This window comes from Antrostomus carolinensis, unplaced genomic scaffold (genome assembly GCF_000700745.2).
Source record: "Antrostomus carolinensis isolate BGI_N321 unplaced genomic scaffold, ASM70074v2 scaffold26867, whole genome shotgun sequence".
NCBI lineage: Eukaryota > Metazoa > Chordata > Aves > Caprimulgiformes > Caprimulgidae > Antrostomus > Antrostomus carolinensis.
Window position 1 is genome coordinate 1495 of NW_010325717.1, and position 20599 is coordinate 22093.

General features: G+C 54.1%; 1 protein-coding gene across 1 annotated transcript in view; it reads left to right on the forward strand.

Moving 5' to 3' along the window:
- Nucleotides 1–20599, forward strand: part of LOC104527587 (neurogenic locus notch homolog protein 1-like) — a gene marked incomplete at both ends in the record, with an annotated part of 23505 nt that overhangs the window by 670 nt on the left and 2236 nt on the right. The window contains 3 exons of the mRNA XM_029085806.1: nt 16299–16561; nt 16925–17266; nt 20500–20598. Of these exons, the coding sequence (XP_028941639.1) occupies nt 16299–16561; nt 16925–17266; nt 20500–20598 (704 nt within the window). The remainder of the gene's footprint in view (nt 1–16298; nt 16562–16924; nt 17267–20499; nt 20599) is intronic.

Consider the following 20599-nt stretch of genomic DNA (forward strand, 5'->3'; position numbering starts at 1 on the left):
CAGGGCAGGAGCTTTCTCCAAGCCGGTTGTGGGGAAACGGATGTGTAAAGCGTTGGTACTCTTTGAAGGACCAACCGACCCACCGCAGAGATGGCCGATTCACTCCAGGCTCCCAGGGAACAATAACCAAGAGAAATGAATAAAACTCCAGCTCCCTTTTTAAAACTATTCCATAAAAGAAATGTGAATGGGCAAGGCTCTGTTTTCCGGCCAGATTTCCCCTCTGCCTGTTGAACATGGCCTGAGCTGAGAGCAGGCGGGGAGACGTTCCCACCCACCCCAAATTTCCAAATAGGAAGTCCTCGGCGGAGGAACCTGAAGGCATTTCCAATCCCAACCTGTTGAATGGCAGTTTCCCTTGACAATGTGTGTTGCTTTTTTGCAAATCCGCCTGGGTGCCGTTACTCTGTCCAGTAGTTGGGCACCTCCCACCCCCTTCTCCAAGCTGAGCCCCCCAACCCTTTGGTGCAAATAAATCAGCAAATCAATCAGGCACATGAGCAATTTAATGGACAAAGGCTGGGTCCCTTTGTGAGCCACTAATGAATGCACGCCACTTTTTTTTGCACAGAAGCCCTTACCAACGCTTGACGCTCTAAATCTTGTTTTCTTTCATTCAAAGAGCGACAGCTGGGATTCGGTCGAAATTCGGCAGCTATTGTTAAGGGAGGCAGATTAATGCTGTGTGACTAATCATGTATGGCTTCCCAGAATGCCCAACCCTCCACCCCCTCCCCAACCTTACACCCCTCCTTTTCCTTGTGGTCATTCTTCCCTTTTTTTCTTAAGTCTGTGCAACTCCTGATTTACATTTCATGTGCAGATGGTGATGGAATCTAATTAGATCTGATGTGTGCGCGTTTTATTTGGAGGAGAAGCCTCCAAAAGTAGGCTTGGGCTGGGGTTTTTTTTAAGAGAAAAAGTTAACTTTAAAGAACTTCTTCATTGCTAGCTGTGAGTAGCCGCCTCTCTCTTGGCTGTAGACACCGGGATGGCTTTGCAAATGCAAGAGAGTTATTTTTTGCAGGAAACCAAGGTGTATGTTAAAAGCTTTTATCCCGCGTGGGTTACGCTCCGTGGGCGATGGAACAGATATTAGAGATCCTGCCAGATTGGAGTAGGTGCAACTTTCGACTTTATCTGATAGCAGCTCACAAAATCCTGGGTTTTTTGCTTATTTGAATATCTCTTTACGAGGAGTTTTGCTTCCAAGCTTCTTAAACAAAGCAGAGCCAAGAACACAGATACCAGACGCAGGAAAGCTTGGCACTGCCCTTTGGCGCCTGCGTGAAATGCACCATTTTGGCTGCTGGCCACATCTCCGCTCGGCCTGGCACTTAACAAAGTTTGGCCATAAAGCCCCATTGTACTGCCCCTACAAATCCAATTAGAAAGTGGAGTGAAATAAATAGCGTACGAGGGAGACGCTACTCCAGCGGACAAGTGTCCTAGCGTTTGTGGCGGGAGAGAGGTAGGTGGGTTACGTGAAGACGACTCTGATAACACCAAAAAACCCAGTTATCAGCCCTGTTACGGAAAGGGAATCGCCAATGCCAGACGAGGAGCTTTCTCTGTCTTTATTATTTTACAGTGATAGTTTGTGAAACTCCAGGTGCCTTATCTTGCTTGTCCCTTTGCCAGGCAGCCCGGGGCATGCAGGGCTTTAATTGAATGGGGAGGACTGAGCATTTGATCGTCTGGAGGGCTCGCGACAGAAGTGGCCTAATTAAGCCGCCTTTGGAGCTGCTTTCCATCTTGGCAGGGTTAGCCAGGTCTCTCAGTGTTGGAAGAACAGCAACAGAGTTTCGTGCATCTTGCACAGACCCTGGCTGAAGGCGTGGAGTGTTTCTGTCCCACTCATGGCACTTGCACCAGATCTGGAGCTTTAGAAGGTCCAGTCTGTGGAGGGCTCAGATGAGCAGATGGTGGCTGCTGCGGTGTTTGACGTGTGGTTTCACGGCACTGGGGAGCTGTGGCTTTCCAAAAAAGGCACTCGACTTTGACTAAGGCATTTTCCCAGACAAAATGAGAAGGTTTTCCAAAAGATCGTTTTGACTTCTAGTGATAGCTCCTAATTAGACTGTTGGATAACCGTAGTTTTGACTGGCATCCCTGCGAATGAGCAGGGCTGATTTTAGATTGCTGTGCCATGTGACATTTATTCCCAGGACCTCCCTTGCTCCGTTAGTTAAAAGCAGATGGCATGAAAGAGGGCTGAGTTTCAAACCCCGCTCCACCAGCCTTTCACCATTAAAGTCAGAGGAGCTGTGTCTGGGTTGTCATACTCTTGCCCAGCGAAGCCAAGTAGACGGCAAAGGAAAAGAATAAGTTAAATTAATCACTAGGTTCGTGCTGAAAAGGGGGAAAAGTCAGTTTGCTAAAGTACTTCCTCTGTTTATGAATCAGCGCGGCGTTGTAGTTCAGTCAGGACGATGGCTCCTGAGCTGGTGCCCGTTGCCACCACCAGCTTCCATGGGCAGTGGGCCAGAAACCTTGGATGAAGCTTTCAGAGGCGGACCGTAGTGGCAAGAGATGATTATTTTAGCTCAAAACTCTTTCAGGAGACAACCAGGAAGACAGAAGAGTGATCTGAGCCCTGCAGCTCTTCTGTGCCCTTCAAGTTATTCAACTGCTCAGTCATTGTTATCTCATTGTAAAGGGCGGAAGTTTCCTTCTGGTTTGGTTTTTTCTCATGTGCTTTAACCCAACGTTATTTCCATGAAATAATAACAAAGAAAAAATGCAGTCTCCGTGCTAGAGAGGAAGAGGGTGGAGTGTTGAACAATCAACCAGAGGAAGCTCTTAAAGAAGTAGACGAGCGGTGATTCAGCCATGTTGAGAACTCTTGATGGCTCTTTCGAGTCTGATCTCATTCTCGGAAAGAACAAGGTGGAAATGGGTAAGAGGGTAGATTAAAAATACAAAAGCGTCACCTGTTGCAGATTCCAGTGGAAGAGAAGCTTAGCTGAGAAGCCCAGCTGGTGAGGTCACCAGGACCGCAGTGGGATTTTTTAGCTCTTTTCTAGAAGAATCTCTGTTTACATTTCTCCTGTCTGCAAAGCATCTCGATGGTTATCAGTTGTCTCGGGTGGTCCCACTGACTTCTGCTATCTTGCCTTAGGATTTTATTGGTTGGTCTGAGGTTTTTTGCTTGATTTTTCTCATGACTTGAATACTTGTGATGATCAGAGGGTTGTACTGTGTTTGGGCAGGGGCCAGCATGGGTCACATTCAAGACAAGATATCTCAGTAGGTCCTTCAGCAGTACCTGCAGCATGGAGATGAGCAGGAGAGATGGGGTGATGCCTGCTGAGATGAATTTGTGCAGGGGGTCCCCAGGATGCAGAGGAGACGGTGATCACCACCTGGGATCAGAGGGGCTGTTCCCCACCAGGTACTTGCAGCTGTTAATTGTGTGATCCCGTGGTGTGATGCAGTGCGCGGGACTCGGCTCCGTGAACAGCTTCTGGAGGTCGCTTGCTTTGTTGTATCGGGTACACTTTATTCCACCAAGATGTCTTCCATCTCAACCACCTGACTCGCTCTCTTCCTACCTGCTGGAAGCCACGATACGTCTATTTGTTCCAGCTGATATTGCATACCCTGGTCTTACCTCCAAGGCTGTTACGGTTTCTTGTATGTAGCATGAGGGAGACATGTATAAGTCACGGCAAGACCAAACTATTCACCAATTAAGGGCTCAGATAACATAATCAGCAGGCAGTTAGCAAGTTTTAAAATAACATTGTCTGGAAATTAACCTACTCTTTCCAGGCCTGGAGGTGTGCTGACCCTTGTTTTGCTCGTGTTGGTAGGTGTCCCGAATGGTAACGGTGTGTGTACATGAGTGGAATGTGAAATTTATAGAGCATCAGTGTGTTTAACGAGGGAGTAGCCTCGGGGTACAGTTACTGAGAGCTGGTAAGCTCTGGATCTGGTTGGAGACTTCTCCGTGGTTAACGTGTTGTCAAACTCCAGGTGAAGGTTTTAGACCATGTATTGGGGCTGTGGAGCCATCAGGCTGGAGGTGAAGGTTTGGGGTGATTCCAGATGCTTTCCAAATGGTCTTCTCATGGCATTGCATGCTCTTGGCACACACCGTTGAGCCTCAGCACCTGGAAGTGGCTGTGCCAAAATCTTGCTGGTCCTTGAAGCTGCCCTGCTGCATGGTGTCCTCATGAGCCTGGATTTGCTGTGGGGAGGAGGCATCCCAGCTTTCCCAGTCTGTCTGTCCATGGAATGGCTCCATCCTGTGGTGCCAGGGTCTTTGGCATTGGCCTCAACAGGTAGCAACAGTGGTGGGTCAGTGTTACCACCATCCTGAAGACTCGTGACCATGGGCGTTGCATTGGGCACTCACCAGCCCAGGGCTGTGCTTGTGCTTTGGTCTGGGGTAAAACTGCAGCTACTCGCATCGGCTAAAGATCTGGAATAAGCCTAGAAATGCTACTCTGGTGTTGAGGGGGGCACATTGTGTATTTGCTTCTTGGGTGTCTGAACGTGGAGGCATCATGTGAGGGTCAGGGCCCCGCTTTGTCCCCACTTCCATCAACAGGGTCTGATCAGGGTTGCAGAACCAGGGCTCTCAAGGGCTAAGGAAGCCCCAGCTGGACTTAATAGCTCAACTGTCTCTGTACATCTGTCGTGTGTGATGTTGAAGTCTTTGCAGCACCCTGCTAGGTCTTAGTGACACCAGACCATGGCAGCTCCCATCTGCCCACTCGGCAAGCCCCAGGATGGTTAGAGATGCCCACCTGGGGACACACCAGTCTTTACTTTGACATCTGAGTCTTGCTGCTAGATCTGCTCAGCGCTGCTTCCAGCAGGCCATCTGGCCAAGGTGTGCCGATGCCCGTTCAGACTTGTGTGCCCTTGTGTGGACTCTGCCTTCCTCAGTGCGTGGCAACACCAAGACCCATTGCAGCACTTTTGTCTACAGCTCTAATGCCTGTCCAGCGGTTTGTCACCTCCTCTCACCTCCTCGCCTTGGCGAGTAGCCCATGGGCAGGGGTCTGATGTCAGGGTTTCCACATACCTCAAGTGAGGTCTGCTTGGTGCCTCAGTATCCCTGGTGGAGGTGGATTAGATGATGGAGATGCCTGATGGTAAATGCAGAGCTTGATGTGAGAGGTGCTGGATCAGGACCATGACTAAAGCCTATGTGAGGGGTTGGGAGGGAGACGTTTAGCTCGGCCATATGGAGAGCCCTGCCCCAGAATAGAATATTCTCAGTTGGAAGGGACCTGCCATCATCATCTAGTTCAACGGATGGGGCAGTGGGGTTCTTGCTGGTGATGTCCCATGTCTGTGTCTGCAAAGGGCTGTCGAGAGCCTGATGTCGGTGAGATCTGAGCGGTGTGCGCTCTGGGTGTGCTTCCCTCGCACAGCAGTAATTAATGTCTGCTTTAAGCTTTCACCCATCACGTCCTCCCCTTCCCCCATGGCAGTCTGGAGTTAATATTGGACAAGTCGGTTAAAGAGTTAATGTTTAGGCCCTGGTTATTAGGCTCTTGCACATTTCCAGCAAAGGGAGCGGAGTTGCATTTTAATGGGAAACTTTCACGCTCAGTCAAGTTGCAAAAATTTATTTGCTCAGAAGTCATTTTCTTTTAACAAGTTTTCACCCTAATTCCCTTCCCCAAAATCTGAATTTAATGGTATTTATATAGGAAATGGATTTATTAAGTTTTAATGATGCTATAACATTGCCCTTATTTAATAGAAGGGGCACCCTGCAGGCAAGCAGCTGGGTGGTGGTGGGCTGGGAGGGCTGGGTGCTGGGGGGACCACTGCCAGGCTGGGCAGCCTGTTGCTTTGGGATTGATCTAAAGTTGGTGTAGCTGAGAGCAGTGGTGCCAGGCTTTGCATGAACCTCCAGGGCTGGGCAGGATCAGTCCCAGGGTCTTGCAAGGGCTGGGGCAGCAGAGCTGAGCCTTGCCTCCTGCTGCTGATTCCTCCTCATCCTCCTCCAGAGCTCTTGGTGTGATGTGATGCTGTGTCCGCCACGACTGTCAGTGAGGGGAGTAACCAAAGAAGGGTCTTCACTTTGTCGACTGCTCTGTCCCATGTCCCCATGCCAAAAGAGCTGGTGTCAGTGAGGCAATAGGGACCCCAAGGACCATACACTTCCCACCAGCATCACTGGCTGAGGGGCTGAGTGTTTGTGAGCGGACAGTGGGTTATTTTAAAATGACAATTATCTACCATTGATGAGCAGCCACGGAGGAGAGCATGTCCCCAGCGCTCCTACCCCACCAGTGCATCCTTGTGCTGGGGGATCAGAAAAAGACCCTCCCAAAGGCACTCACAGCCCCTTAACCCAGGGAGTAGCTCCTCTTGGAGCAGGTGGAGGAACGTGACTGTCAACAGCGGGACACCCAACACCACCAGCTCCCACCCTCGCACCCAAAGCCCCGCGCACTGGCTTTGGGATGGGCTGGGAGAGTGACCCCATGGTGGGACGGCCTGGGAGAAGGGGGGGAGCTCTCCCCAGCCCCTATTAAAATGTTAGACACAGACCTCCAAGTCAAAAGGCAGGGCGACAGACGGCCCTTTCACAGGGCCTGCTGCTCCCCACAAAAGGGGGGTTTCCAGGGGAGGGGGCAGGAATGTGGGCTGCGGATGGAGGGCAGAGCCGTCACCATTGTCCCCGCTCCCTCGGCGAGGGCGTCATGTTGACACAGGGATTTCTGCTGGCAAAAGGTGTCGGAGGCAGAGTCTTCCCTCCCTCCCTCGCCGTTTCCCTGGTTAAACTCAGCAGCAACAGAAATCCTGGGATACAGATCCCGGGAGCAGATACCCGTCTGCTCAGAGGTGCTTTACATCCCCCAGGCCATGTTTTCCAAGAGGGCAAGGTTTTTCTTACCAATAACTATTTTTGGGAGCTTTGCTTTGCTTGCAAAGAGAAACCAGCAGCTTTGTGGCTGTGAGGTTGGGAAGAGCTGGATCCATCGCTGTCTGGCTGTTGCCATCTTTTCCCGCTCACCGAAACAGCCCCGGCACAAATTGGCTCTGGCTTTCGGTAGGGTTTGTGCTGCTGGGGCATCCGTGTGCTCTGCAAAGCCCCTTCTCCTCCTGTTTATAAATATCGGAGCTAAATATAGCTTGTTTAAACTCTTAGTGGCTGTTCAGATCCTAATCTCAGGTTTTATGTTCAGGATTTAGAAGAGTGGGATGGTGGGGTCACGCATGTCCCGGGTGGGAGTTTTCCATATTTGGCTCTAGGGCAGCGCAGTGTTTAGCCAAAACTTGGTTTGAGGGAGAAAAGGAAAAAAAACTGTAAGAGAGTTCATCATTGCTTAGTGAGATGGTGACACTGGCACTGCATGTGTGTCAGAGCTCCTAGGAGCAAGGCAGCCTGGATTTGCCCTGCACAGGCAGCAAGTGTGGGCAGCACTGGGTCCAGAGCGGGTAAAAATGGGCATTTACCCCAAAAGGGATGGGGAAGGGAGAGTGGCCTCGGGCACCAGCAGTGCTGGGCTGGCGGGTGGCCTGGGGAGGTAGAAATTCCTCATCTCCCCCAAATTCTGACTTTTCCTTCAGCTGACTTAGAATAAAACATTTTTAAAGGGAAAATGGTTAGAAATGGAAAATCGAAACAGGGAGCAGTTGCAGCGGGTGCTCGAATGCCGGAGCTGCTGGGAAGCACCATGGAGGAAAAGAAGAGCTGGGTAATTCAATGGTCTTTATGGGTGGGCAGAGGGACCATTTGCCAGCCTCAGCCCAGATTGTGTTCCTTGGGGATCCTCAGCTGGAATCACATCCTTCATGGTCACCTTCTAAATTAACTCCTCCAAGAGAAGGAGCAGGGATGGGAATGAGTGAGGAGAGCAGAGCTCAGCACAGGGCAGCTTGCTCCAGCAAACAGTGGGGATGTGTGGATTTACACCGGCAGAGGATATAAAAAACATCAACTGGGGAAAAAAAATATTTCATAGCAGCCATTGTTGAGGGTGGGAACGAGGCGAGTTTTGTCTTGGTCTCTTCCTTCGACATCTTTCATGTTTATTGTGAATGAAGCTCCATTGAACAGCAGCTCCTTCCCAGGTAGCTGGTTACCACCCGGTGAATAGCCTGGCCACTTTGCTTAGTAATGGGATTATATTGTTTTTCATTACAATGGGAACTTTGATTCCCAAACTGTCTTGACTAATGTCTGCTTAAGAAACAAAGCCTTTTTTTTTTTTTTCCTTTCCCTTTCACACTGGTAGGAGGAACAGGGCTCTAGCATGTTTTTCCCTGTTCTTGTCCATGAGTATATCCAGCTTTGGGAATTCCTTTAGTTTCTCTCCAGATGAAAGTCTGGGTCTTAAAATCTCAATTAGATGGCTTGGGCTAGGTCAAAAATGAAATGGAACAAAAAAAAAAAACCAAAACACATCAAAGACTTTGGATTGCAGTTTGCTTTTTTTTAATTAAACAAGACTGGAGATCTCCTCTTGCTTTATTAACCTGATGTCACTCGAAGTAACCTACTGCTTTGCCAACCATCCTCCCTGTGTGAAACTCTTTTTTTTTCCCATGCTGGTGTCCCAGAGTGTTTAATAAAGCAGGGCCTGGATGGGACTTCATAAAAAAACCACTGGTTTGGTATAACGCTGGTTTTTGGTGCTGGGAGCTGCATTGTGGCTGCTGGAGATGTTTTGTGGGGCCGTGCTGGCGCCGGGGGAGCGCGGCAGGGCAGGCAGGAGCTTTGGGGTGCGTCTCCTGGTTGGGTGACCCACATGGGTGAGGGAGAGCTGGGCAGCTCTGCCCTCTCTGCCTTGGCTCTCCTGGGAACCGTGGTGAAACCTTTGGTTTTCTTAACGGATGTGTTTGCCAGGAACCACGGAGCGAAGCTGCAGGTGAGATATGTGGTGAGCCTGGCTGTGCCTGCTGCTGGGAGGGGGCTCAAGCCCCCAGCTGCCAGGGCAGGAGGGAGCATCTGTGGCCTCATGTGCCCCAGGGAGGTCAGGGCAGCGTCCAAAAGTGTTCCTTGTCTCTGTGCACCCATCTTCCTTCAGCTGGCTCCAGGGGTGCTGTGCCACCCCGAGCAGGGTGGTGATGCCAGGACAGGAGCTGAGCAGGAGATGGGACCCAAGCACAGGGTGCTGAGCTCTGCTTTCCCAGCAGGACCATTTTCCAGGTGTGTCTGCCTTTCCCTTGGCTCTGGAGTGTGCTCCCACGCTTGGTGGCGTGTTTCCGAGGTGGGCAGATGCTGTGGGGAAGCCATCCCATAGACTGTTGTATGCACCTGCAGTCCCTGGTGATGATCCGTGCAGGAACTCGGAAGAGGTTCGTGGGGAAGCAGTGGAATAAGGATGAATGGAATAAGATGGAATGGAAAGATGGAGTAAGAAGCAGGTCTCTCCTCTCAGTGATGCAGAGCCGTATGCAGAGCACTGGTTGGATCAGAGCTGGAGGAGATCAAGGTCCTGCGGGCTGGCATGGAGCAAACATGTCTTAGGGGGAAGGGTGTAACTTCAGGAGAAAGCTGGGGTGTTGCTGTCAGGCTGTGCCAGGCGGGAAGCCACCAGCACAACTGGAAAAGTGACTCTTGTGCCTGATGGAGAACAAGCTCAACGCCCGGCGTCTGCAGCTGCTGGGGTTGTGCAGGGCGAGGTGTGCGAGCAGGCAGTTGTGGTTCCCGTTCATAAGCCCAAGGATGACGGTTACCCCAAGAGGTGTGGGGACGATGGGGTAGGGTCGTGTCACCACTCTGCGTCTGGGAGCGGCGTGCGGTGGCTGTGGTCGTGTGTGCAGCTACAGGAGACTCTCCTGCTGGTTATTTCTCCTTCCTTCAGGTGTTGCCAGCAAACACATGAAATCCAAGTGTCCTGCTCATGTTTGGCCGCTTGCTTGGCTCTGCTGGGTCCGGGCTGCGCTGGCACAGGCATCCGCTCAGTCACACAGTGTTGCAGCGGGCTCTATGGGTGTGATGGTCCCTTGGTGGGGACCCTCTGCACCATGTGAGGTCTTGGTCATGGTTTCTGAACCACCTCTGCACTGGGGTGGCTCTGCCAGGGACTCTGGGGCACAGGGAGGACGTCTGGGCTGGAATGGCTGCTTCAGGCCACAGGTGCTGCAAAGCAGAGAGCAGCATCCCCCGTAGCCCCTGGGGACAAGTGTTGAGGTGGGGGCTGCTCCCCTTGGCAGGGGGGACAAAAAAGGGGACCCTTCACCCAGTGCTGGGGTTTGCTGCTGCTCCGGAGGCAGCGGGGACTCTCCTGAGCCTGTTAGTCTCAATTCCCCCGAAAATGAGACTTCAGTGACGATCTGAGTGTCCCCTCCTTGGCTTTCCCACAGTGCTCGTACCTTGGGGAAAACAACCGCGGCCATTTATGCTTCCAGCAGATGAGGGTGAGGAAGAGGTTATGTGATAGCAGTGCAGATAAGCAGCAGCCTGGACGCGGGGCTGACAGCTGGAATGGGGCTCCCTGCCCACCCCTTGTCCCCTCCCGCAGTGTGGGGCTGCCCCATGGACCTACGTGGCATGGGGATGAGGGACAGCCCCTGCATGTCCGGTGGCCGTGCTCCAGCTTACACCTACTTTTCATTTTGCTTGTTGGCTTCTTTTGTACTTTTTAAGCCCAAGGTGGGTTTTTACCTCCAGCCCTGCCACAGAGGACGCCCTAGGGCTGGGCAGGAGAGCAGTGGGTGATGTGAGTGTGGCAGTTCTCAGCTGCGGACCAGTGTGGGCTGAGCCCCCCACATCTGGGGCATCCCCTACACACCCAACCCTTCTTAAACACTCCCCAGCCCCCGGGCTGTGCTTGTGTGGGACTGACACATCCCAAATTTGAACAAAGCCCCCGTGCTGCCATGCGGGAGCCGTGCCGGGGTGGGCTGCGGGAGCGCCTGGGTGTCATCTGTGCCGGCCGTGGCAGATGGCAGCTTAGTGTAGAAAGGAAAACAGCAAAACTCTTGAATTAGTCTTGGGTCAGAGGTCACAGAAACATCTGCCTCGGGATGCTTTCAGTGCCCGCATTGCTGCGGAGGCACAAAACCTGTTGCTGGTGGGTTGGAGGAAAAGCCTTGCGCGCCGTGAGAGGGGAGGGAGTGAACAAAGGACGGGCAGTGCGCGTGGAGCTGCACGCATGGAGCACCCAGCATGGGGACCACAGGCTGGCGGGGGGCTGGGGTGGGATGGACACCCCAATTCTGTCGGTGCTGCTCACGGGGTGACAGGGTGCTGGAAGTGTCAGTGCCCAGGCAAGCACATGTGCAGTGCAAAGCTAGGGCAGCGGTGTGGCAGCAGAGCTTGTTGGCTCTCTGATATTTCTATGGCTTTGTTCATGCTTTTGATTATATGATCTGCCGAGTTTTTCTGGAGCTCTGCTGAAATAACTGCAGCGTTGGGCTGTTGTTTGTAACTTGTTAAGGATGTGCAGCAGACACAACAAGTGCACGTGCCCGTGCTGAGCAGATCCAGACTTGGCCTGGGTTTGCCGCTGGGAGCGGGGTGGGAATTTGGGGCTGCTGTTCCCGTTCCCAGAGCATCCCCTGGGACTCACTGTCTGACCTTGGACAAGACCTTCTCCGTCACCCTTCACATTGCCCGTGAATCGTGCTGGAGATTTATGGGCCGGGAGCTCAGTGCATTATTAATTGTGTCTTCCCTCCCACCCCCCAGCATTTTGCTCTCCGGGCCCTTGCTCAGGGCCAGCATGGAGGGGAAAGCCGTGTCACAGCGCAGTGTCATGGGAATGCAGCCCCCAGCCTCTGCCTGACCCCCCACAACAAAAAGCCATCCACTGGGATGGATGGTAAGGGGTGTAAATCAGCATGTTTGTACCTGTGAGGAGCATACGCAGCATCCCCATCCACAGGGATGGGCACCAGCTGCTGCATCACTGTCCCTTGTCCTGCTTGGTGCTTTGGTGACGGCTCCGGTCCCTTGGTTAGGTCATGTAACAAATATCCTAGAAATGAAAACTTGTGAGACTGTCCGCCCTGACTTGCTCCTTGTGCTGGCACAGTGCTGGGAGAGGAAGCATCATGCATTGGAGCAGGGCTTGGCCATCACCGGGGTTGGGATGCTGTCACCCTCTGTCATCATCTAACGCAGTGAGGTGGGTCATGGCTGGAGCGTTTGATGCCCCTTCAGCAGGTTTGATGAGTCAATGGAAATGTTTCTCAGCTGCGTGCTCAGAGGAGGGAGAGACATCGGTATTTTTAGCTGTTCCTGCTTGGTTTGGGAACGGGGCGTGCGTCACACGTGGGGCTGGGAGTGCAGCCACACTGGCCTCTCTAGGGATTTTGTGGAGGCTCCTCAGGACCCTGGGGAGCTTGGCTGCCTTTCACCGCCTCAAAGCTGGATTCTAATGGCCCTTTTGAGCTGTTTTGATCCTGGAGCACCCTCCCTGTGCTCTGCCAACGCATATATCTGTAATTAAAGCACAGCTTTAATGTCTCTTATGCTAATTTCCATAAGCTGCTTGGGGTTTGGTTTGGGTAGCCCTTGCTTGGGAAATGCTAAAGGAAAAACCACAGGGTGATCTTCTCCTGGCTGAGCCCGCGGGGGTGTCGCATCATCCACGTCTGCTCACCTGGGAGCCCTGACGCCACCACCCGCCGATATGTTTTTTACAGAAAATAAAGCTTAGCTCCCTGGGCTGAACTTTAGGAGAGGTTTTTAGCCCCTGGAGAAGTAGGTGGACGCATGATGAGGTTGCAGCACAGCTGGGAGCTGAACCTGGCTCTGATGAATCCAGCCTTTCCAGAGCTGGCAGAGCTGAAAAATAACTGCGTCTTGGACTGGTCTTATTCTTCACCTGGTTTTTGATCTCTCACTTTGCATGTGAGGCTTGTCTGCAGGCTTTCCTCTGCAGCCAAGACTCTAAAGCCATTGCAGTCATTGGGCTTTTAAAAGCAGCTCCAGAGTCTCTGGCTGAGTGAGCTCCGCGATCTGTGTGGGGAGGAAACAGTGAAGTTCATCCCATGGCTTTGGTCTACAGCTGTGCTCTTCCCTGCCTCCTCTCAGACTTGTTGCAAACGTGGGCAGGAATAGCATCGTTTCTGTGCAGAAGCATCTACAGATGATGCAGGAGTGGTGTTGAAGCCACTGGGTGTGAGGTTGCCCACGGACAACCCAGGCACTGCCTTGTGTGAGCAGAGGAGCATCCAGTGTCCTCATTTCATGCTCTTACTGAGTAGCATTATCACTGTCATGATAGTGATATCCCTGCTGTCAGAGACCTTTTGGCCTGAAACCTTGAAAAGAAACTGAAATGACTTAGAAATCGTGGGAGGAGTTTGATAGGGTTCCCCGAGCTGGGAGCTGGTGTGTGCAGTGGGTATGCAAGGGCTGTCCCCGTCCCTGCCACGGCCATGGTGGTGATTTGGGAATCTCCAGGTATCCACAGTGGGTCTGTGCTGCACAGCCCCACTCTGTGTGATGCAAAATTCTCGTGGGTTATAGTAGTGACTGCTGGATTTTAGGGGTGCCTGTGTTGTATTGCTTTTTTTTTTTTTCCCCAACCCATGCTGAGCACTTCTGCCACACCCTCCTCACTTCGTGAGCTGATTGTGTCCATAAACCAGCTCTTAAAACAAACAAATAGAAAGCCTTTAAAAAAAAAATCTGCAAACTCCATAAAACTTGAGGGGTTTCCTGAAGCAAAAGCCTGGAAAGCACCCAGGCAGCCCAGTTGGGCATGGAGCATCCCCCAACCTGGGCACAGCCACTGGCCCCAGCCCCCTGTGCCTTAGGGCAGGGGTTCCCCAGGGGAGTTTCTCCCATCACTAATTAACCTCCTGCCTAATAACCATGCCCAGGCTCTGCTCTGGCTTCCCATCCATGAGCTCAGACCATCACTTGCCTGCACTGAAATTGGAAACGGTCTGAAAACTAATTGGGTGGGAGGGCTTTCAGCTCCACACCCCTCACCCCAGCCTCATTTAAACCCCACAGCACAGGAACCCCAATCCCAGCCATAGTCCTGCCGGCTGCCCAGCTGGGTCTGGGATGCAGAGCATCACCTCCCGCTCGGGGACGCAGAGCATCGCCTCCCGCTCCCATCTGCCCAAAAAAAAAGAGCCTGTGCCGTGGTGGTTTCCGCACACTTGGTGGTTCCCGCGCTCTTTGTCCAGCATCTTTTATTTTTTTTTTTCTTATTCCTTTTTTATTTTTTTCCACTTTTTTCTCCCATTGGAGAATCTTATGACGCTTCTCTGTCCACCAGCCGCCACGAAAGCCCGGAGGATTGTTTTAAGAAAAAAAGCGTGTGTGGTGCGGGGAGGCGGGGGAGAGCAGTGCTTTTAACAGATGACTGCACACTTGAGCGCTTTGCCGGCGGCGTGCCTGTGCCGACCTCCCCGCACCGCACAATGGCCCCTCTCAGGCCCCAGCCCTCACATTCCCCAACGCGGGGCCGTGGCGCAGCCACCCAGAAGTGCCGTCACCCCATGGCCACGACGCCCCGAGCTTGGAGCCGCCGGCGAGCCGGAAAAGGGCGCCGGCAGCTGCTCTGCCTCATTAGGATGCACACCTGCTCCCCGCCGCCCTTTGTGTGCCGAGCAGATGCCCTGATTTATTATTATACACATTTTCTTTTTCATTTGGCCTGGATAATGCCGTCTCATTAACTCAAAATGTCTCCGAATCCTGACAAATTCTCACACAATCCCCAACAATGAAATCAGAATTGGGTTAAAAAAAAAAAAGAAAAAAAAAAAATAGGGGAAGAGGAGAGGGAGAGTAGGGCCAAAATGTGGTCCTATTGCAGGCACGGTGCGGCAAAGCATGGTGGCTTTGGGTTGGGGCCAGTTGAGGGATTTGCTGGTTGTGCTTCACCAGAGGAGCCCCACGTTCTCATTTTGGGGTTTGCAGGCTGCAGTGTTCCCCAGGACCCTTTCTGCTCGCCCCGGGGGGCTGCCCACAACGGGAGCCTTGGGTGCTGTGCACGAGGATCAGGGACACAGGATCCCACCAGCTTGGGTGACGAGAGATGCGAGCACATCGTGGGTTCCCCAAGCCCCAACTTGCCAAAGCACGGCGGGGAGAATGGTCCCCCGGTGCCCGGGTGCTTTTGTCTTCTCTCGCTGTGGTTGCCTTACCCAAGCTCACGGCAATGTGTGTAGCCTCTCCCAGATTTATTTCTGCTCTCAAAGCCTCTGATAGCAGCCAGCAGCCTGGCACGAGAGCACAGCATGTCCTGCTCTGCTGCGGTGGCATTGCCATCATGGTGCGGGACAGCAGTCTGCCGGCGTTGCCTTGGTCCTCCCATGCTCTGCCTGTGTGGCTGTTCAGTGCAGCCCAGCCAGGGCAGAAAATCTCCTTTTTGCAGGAGTGAAATGTGAGTCAGAGAAGCACACACACACAGCACGTCAAGTTGCAGACGTGTTAGGAGAGATGCCGCACAGGAGAGTGTGTGCTGGGGACATGCTGAAGGGCCTTGTCCCCAGGATCTTCCTTGGATGCCAGGTGCCCTCGGTCTCTCTGTGCGCAGCTTTGCTCTCTCCTCCCTTTCCCAGGGCACAGCTCCCTGCTCTGTGGGGTCCTTTGCTGGCCCCATGTCCTGCCCAGCCTTGCTAGGATGGCTGGTGGGATTTGCCCTTGCAGTGTGTCCTTGTCACCTACCCTGTCCTGCAGCAAGCAGTTGCTCCAGCTCTGTTGGCCACCAGTGACAGATGGTTGAACCAGTCACTGCATCAGGGGACCTTTTCTCCAGGCCCCCATGCAGAGGGATGCTGCAGCTGGGGCTGTTCATACCTTCTAGCGCAGGGATATCTTCAGGGAAGATCTCAGCTGGCTGTGAGGAGCAGGAACATGTCCCACCTACTACAGGCCAATGCTGAGCCTGTGTTTGATCATGTTTGACTGATTTCTCAGGATGGAGAGAGGATAAAAATCACTGTCATGGAGCAGGAACCCTGGTACGGGCAGAGGCACAACGCTGTCCCTGTGCTGCTTAGCCCCATGGATCGCTGCCGGGTTTCTTCTCCCTTGGGGTCTGCAGGTGCCCTGAGTTGGGTGCCAGTATGACACCATGTCCATGGTTTCTTCTTCAGTGAGTTGGGGGGAGAAAAAAAAGCACATTGTGATGGGAAGCAGGACAGGACGTCAGCGCTGGAGGCTGCGGTTTTGCAAGTCGGTGCAGGCCCCTCGATGGGGAATGACGCCTTTGTTCTCGGCGCCTCTTTCATCTTCCTCTTCTCAGCCCAGAGCAGCCAGGGCAGAGCCTTGAAATTGCCAAACATGATGTGCTGGGATGCGGTGCGGGGTTGGGGAGGTGTTCCTGGAGATGATCCCTGAGGTGGCCAGGTGCCCCCAACCCCTTGGGGACAATCCCGCTGATGCTATTTCCTGTCCCTTCCAGGTGTAGCAGTGCCTACGTGGGTGAGCGGTGCCAGTTGCCCAACCCCTGCCTGAGCTCCCCCTGCAAGAACGCCGGCACCTGCATCCCAGCAGTGCGCGGCAGCACCGTGGACTACACTTGTGTCTGCCGCCTGGGCTTCACCGACGAGCTCTGCTTGACGCCCCGCGACAACGTCTGCCTCAGCAACCCCTGTCGTAATGGAGGCACCTGTGACCTGCTGACACTCAGCGAGTACAAGTGCCGCTGCCCGCCGGGGTGGTCAGGTGAGGCGGTGCCACCGCGGGGTACGGGCATGCAGTGACCTGGATGGGGGGGTATAGAAGGGCAACCTGCACCAAGGGTTGCTCCTGGAAAAGCCCCGCAGATGAAGGAGGATACTGCTGCTGATTTTGTCTTGTTCCTGGGATGGGAGAAAGGAGAGGTGTCTCCACAATGGAACAGGGGCTTGGGAGGGTCCCTGGCTGGGTGGGTGGCAAGTCTCCTGCACCGGTGGGGCTTTTACAAGGGCAGAAGTTTGGGGAATGAGTTGCACCCCCTGTGAGCACAGTTCTAGATCACAAAGATCTCTTCTGCCAAGCGCCTGAGCTGCAGTTTGCATCCTCATCCTCCCTCCTTGCCCTCCCCAGGCAAAACCTGCCAGCAGGCTGACCCCTGTGCCTCCAACCCCTGTGCCAACGGGGGCCAGTGCGTCCCCTTCGAAGCCCACTACGTCTGCCGCTGCACTGCCGGCTTCCACGGGGCCAACTGCAAGCAGGACGTGAACGAGTGTAGCATCTCACCACCCGTCTGCAAGAATGGCGGGAAAAAAAACCCCAACGGGGGGGGCCCCTACCAGGGCTCCTGCAAGCCGGCATACACCGGGCAGAACTGCGAGCACCTCTACGTGCCCTGCAACCCCTCGCCTTGCCAGAACGGGGGAACGTGCCGCCAGATCGGAGACACCACCTACGACTGCACATGCCTGCCGGGTAAGGGGCTGCCTCTGAGCAGGGGGGCGTGGGCCAGGGACCCTCTTGCAGCCCCTTTACCCCCTCCATAAACAAGTATTACCCCATCTTACCCTGAGTTACGGCTCTGGGAGGGACGAAAACAAGGGGCTGCGGGCTCGCTGTGCCACACGTGCTTGGGAAGATGTTGGGCAGTGAAGCCCAAAGAAGAGAGGTCATCTGGGGGCTTTTCATACTTGGTGATTCACCAAAATAGCTCTTCCAAAACAACTGTTTCACCAGAGGCCCCTGTGCGGATGCTCATATTCCAGAATAAGAGTGCCTTTTTCCGCTTTAGCTTAATCCACTTCCAGAATGGAATAATTAGCCCGGAATAGCTATTTTGGAAAGTTTCCGAGTGCAAAGGGAGTTGGGGAAGGGTGACCCTCTCCATGCTCATTGCTGCTCCCTCCAGCAAGCGCCAGAGCAGCCTGGCTGAATTACAGCCTCTGAAATGAAGGGCTCTTGCAGGAGGAAGCCTGTCCTGGGAGCTCAGCACCCTGTGTGCTGGAAGAAAGAAGAGAAGGGCCCCTTGACCCTGGCGAGCCCTTTCGCTGCAGCCCTCGAGCAGTGGTCTGCAGGGAGCAGGAGGGGCTGAGCATGGCCCCCTGGCCCCGCACCGGCTGGAGAAATGACAATGACATTGCTGAGTTTCTTCTGCCGTGCGATGCAGCCCCGCGCTCAGAGCAGGCTGTGTTTGCGGGGGGGTGAGTGCCGTTTCAGCCGGCTGTGGCAGATGCAGAGGGGACACATCCGCCCTCTCCCTTGGAAGGAAGCTGTGGGCAGTGCTGAGCTGCTGGAGAAGTCTCTCATGGGATTGCTTTGATCTCCTCTGGTCCTCAGGACCCGGGGTAGGCAGCTTCTCTGCTCTACACCCCAGGTGGTGCTCATCATTACCAGGGGGAGCTCTGGTCTCCCTCCACCACAGCTCGTGCTCCAGAGCTGCTGGGGACATGGTGTTGGGGTGGGGATGGTGTCTCCCAGCTGGCACAGCCCGGTGCTAGGGACAGGTGTATGATCCCTGCAAGGCAGCATGGTGGCTCTGGGCTTGATCTCTGACACAGGCTTAGAGGTTCAGTCCCCTTCCCAAAGCTTTTGGCTGCAATAACTCAGGAGACTCATGAACCACTCAAAATACACAGGGTGCTGCAGAATCTCTGGCTTCCCCTCCACACCTGCTTGCCCAGGCTGGAGCCAAGCTCCCACCTTTAGTGGCAGTGAGGCACTGAGGATTCCAGGGAAAGAAGCCTTTCCTGCTAGGATCAATAGAAGCATCAAATGTTGTGAGTTGGAAGGGACCCACAAGGATCGTCGAGTCCAACTCTTGCCCTAGCACAGGACAATCCCAAGATTCAGACCATGTGTCTGAGGGCCTTGGCCAAGATGAGCCGGTGCAGCCGGGAGCTCCCAGGGGCGATGCTCTGCAGGAGCAGCTCCGAGCCCTGTCCCGGCACAGCGGCATTGCCGCAGGGATGGGCAGGTGGAGCGGGCAGGAGGAGTGGCACTAGCCCTGCCCTGCCGTTCTGCTGACACGGCACTTTCCCTGGAGCAGCCCAAGCGTTGGGTACGTCTGGGTGAGGTATGGCCCTGGGGGAGCATCCCTTCTGCAGGGGGGATCGGCGCTTGCACGCCCATCTGTGGCTTTGTGGGTTGCTTCCAGGAGATTTACATGGTGCAGGAGCTGGTTCACCTCACGCTGGATGCTCCAGGGGGATGGGAGGGTCCCTTGGCACCTCCGCCATCCAGCATGGCTCGCTGCAGGAGCTGCATCGGCTTGGGGTGGGGACAGGAGGGACTGGGGGCCATTTCTCATGATAAGAGGATGATTGATACGCTGGTATGCAGCACAGCAGACCTGAAACAATGTCCCCTTTTCATTCCCCGAGAGGCCTAGCCCTACCGAGTTTCTTCAAGTTAAACTAATCTCGGCTGTTTTATCGTGCCATCGCTGTAGAATGTAACCCTGAGTTTAAAGTAACTGCAATACTAATTACTCATTCGGATAGTTCAAAATGAGTTAATCCAGGTATCTAGGATGTTGCCAGTTATTGCTGTTCAGTCTCACACCAGCTGCTAAAAAACGAGGCACAAATCAACGTTATCTGCCTTGGGCTTTTATCAGCAATCGTAAATAGCTGTTGCTGCTGCTCGTGTGAGGGGGCTGAGCTATGAGGGAGGAGAAATCACGGCCCTTTGGAGGGAGCGAAGGGAGAACCCACAGCTGGGCAGGGGTCTGGGGTCCCACAGAGAATGAGCCCGGGCACCCAGTGCCTTCCCCATGGAGGTGGAGGTGATGTGATGAGCTGCCTGCGTGGGGGAGCAGCCTGGTCTGGACCTGCAGGACACCTTGGGGTTTTGGAGGAGCTGCAGGTGCTCACCAAGACCATAGGGAGCTGCCACGGGTTGGCATTGCCATCCTGACCCAAGCATCTGGGTGGGCTGTGAAGGCTGACGCCTGACGGTGGCTGGGTCAGGGCTTTTGTACGGTACATTTCATGTACAGTAAATGCAGCTCTTAACCCAGGTGGGATGTGGAGGGGACAGGGTGGCATGTCAGATGCTCTGAGAAGGACCTGGACATTTCATTTCTGCTGCAGACCGTGGGGCGAGGCCGGGGGCAGCGTGGTTTCTGTGTGTGCCATGCTATCAGGTGGAGGTGATAACACAAGCCCAAGCAGCTGGGCTGGGATCAGCACGGCACTACGGGACGGTGGTTCACCCAGCCAGGGACTGGGATCCCCCTCCGGGGGAAGCGCTGCTGCTGAGGCTCTTTATGTGCAAAATTAAAAGCTGGTGATTCAGCACCGGGTGCCGCAAGCCCTGACGGGAGCAGACGCGATTCATCCTACTTGCTGTGGAGCCGGATCCTCCACTGCTTGGGGCAAGCGTCTCCAGAGCCGGGGGCTTTGGCAGGTGAACCCCGTGCCAGGGACACCCCACCTGCCCTGTGCGGAGGAAGCCAACTCTGCTTGCCAAGCTCTGGCCGTGGCACCCTTGCAGGGAAACCTGCATGGAAGAACAGAACCCCTGGCAGAGGTCGGATGAGGCTGGGGATGAAACTGGGCGGCTGGCTTCAAAGCCGGGCTGGGAGCACCTGGTGCACATTCAGCACCCAATAGTGAGCAACTTGCTATCGGTGATGGGGTGGCGGGGCGCTGAGGCAGTGGCACAGCCAGTAGGTTGGTGGCATCATGGTAGATGTCTCCTCTGTGCAGGGTTCACGGGCCAGAACTGTGAAGAGAACATCAATGACTGTCCAGGCAACAACTGCAAGAATGGTGGTACCTGCGTGGATGGTGTCAACACCTACAACTG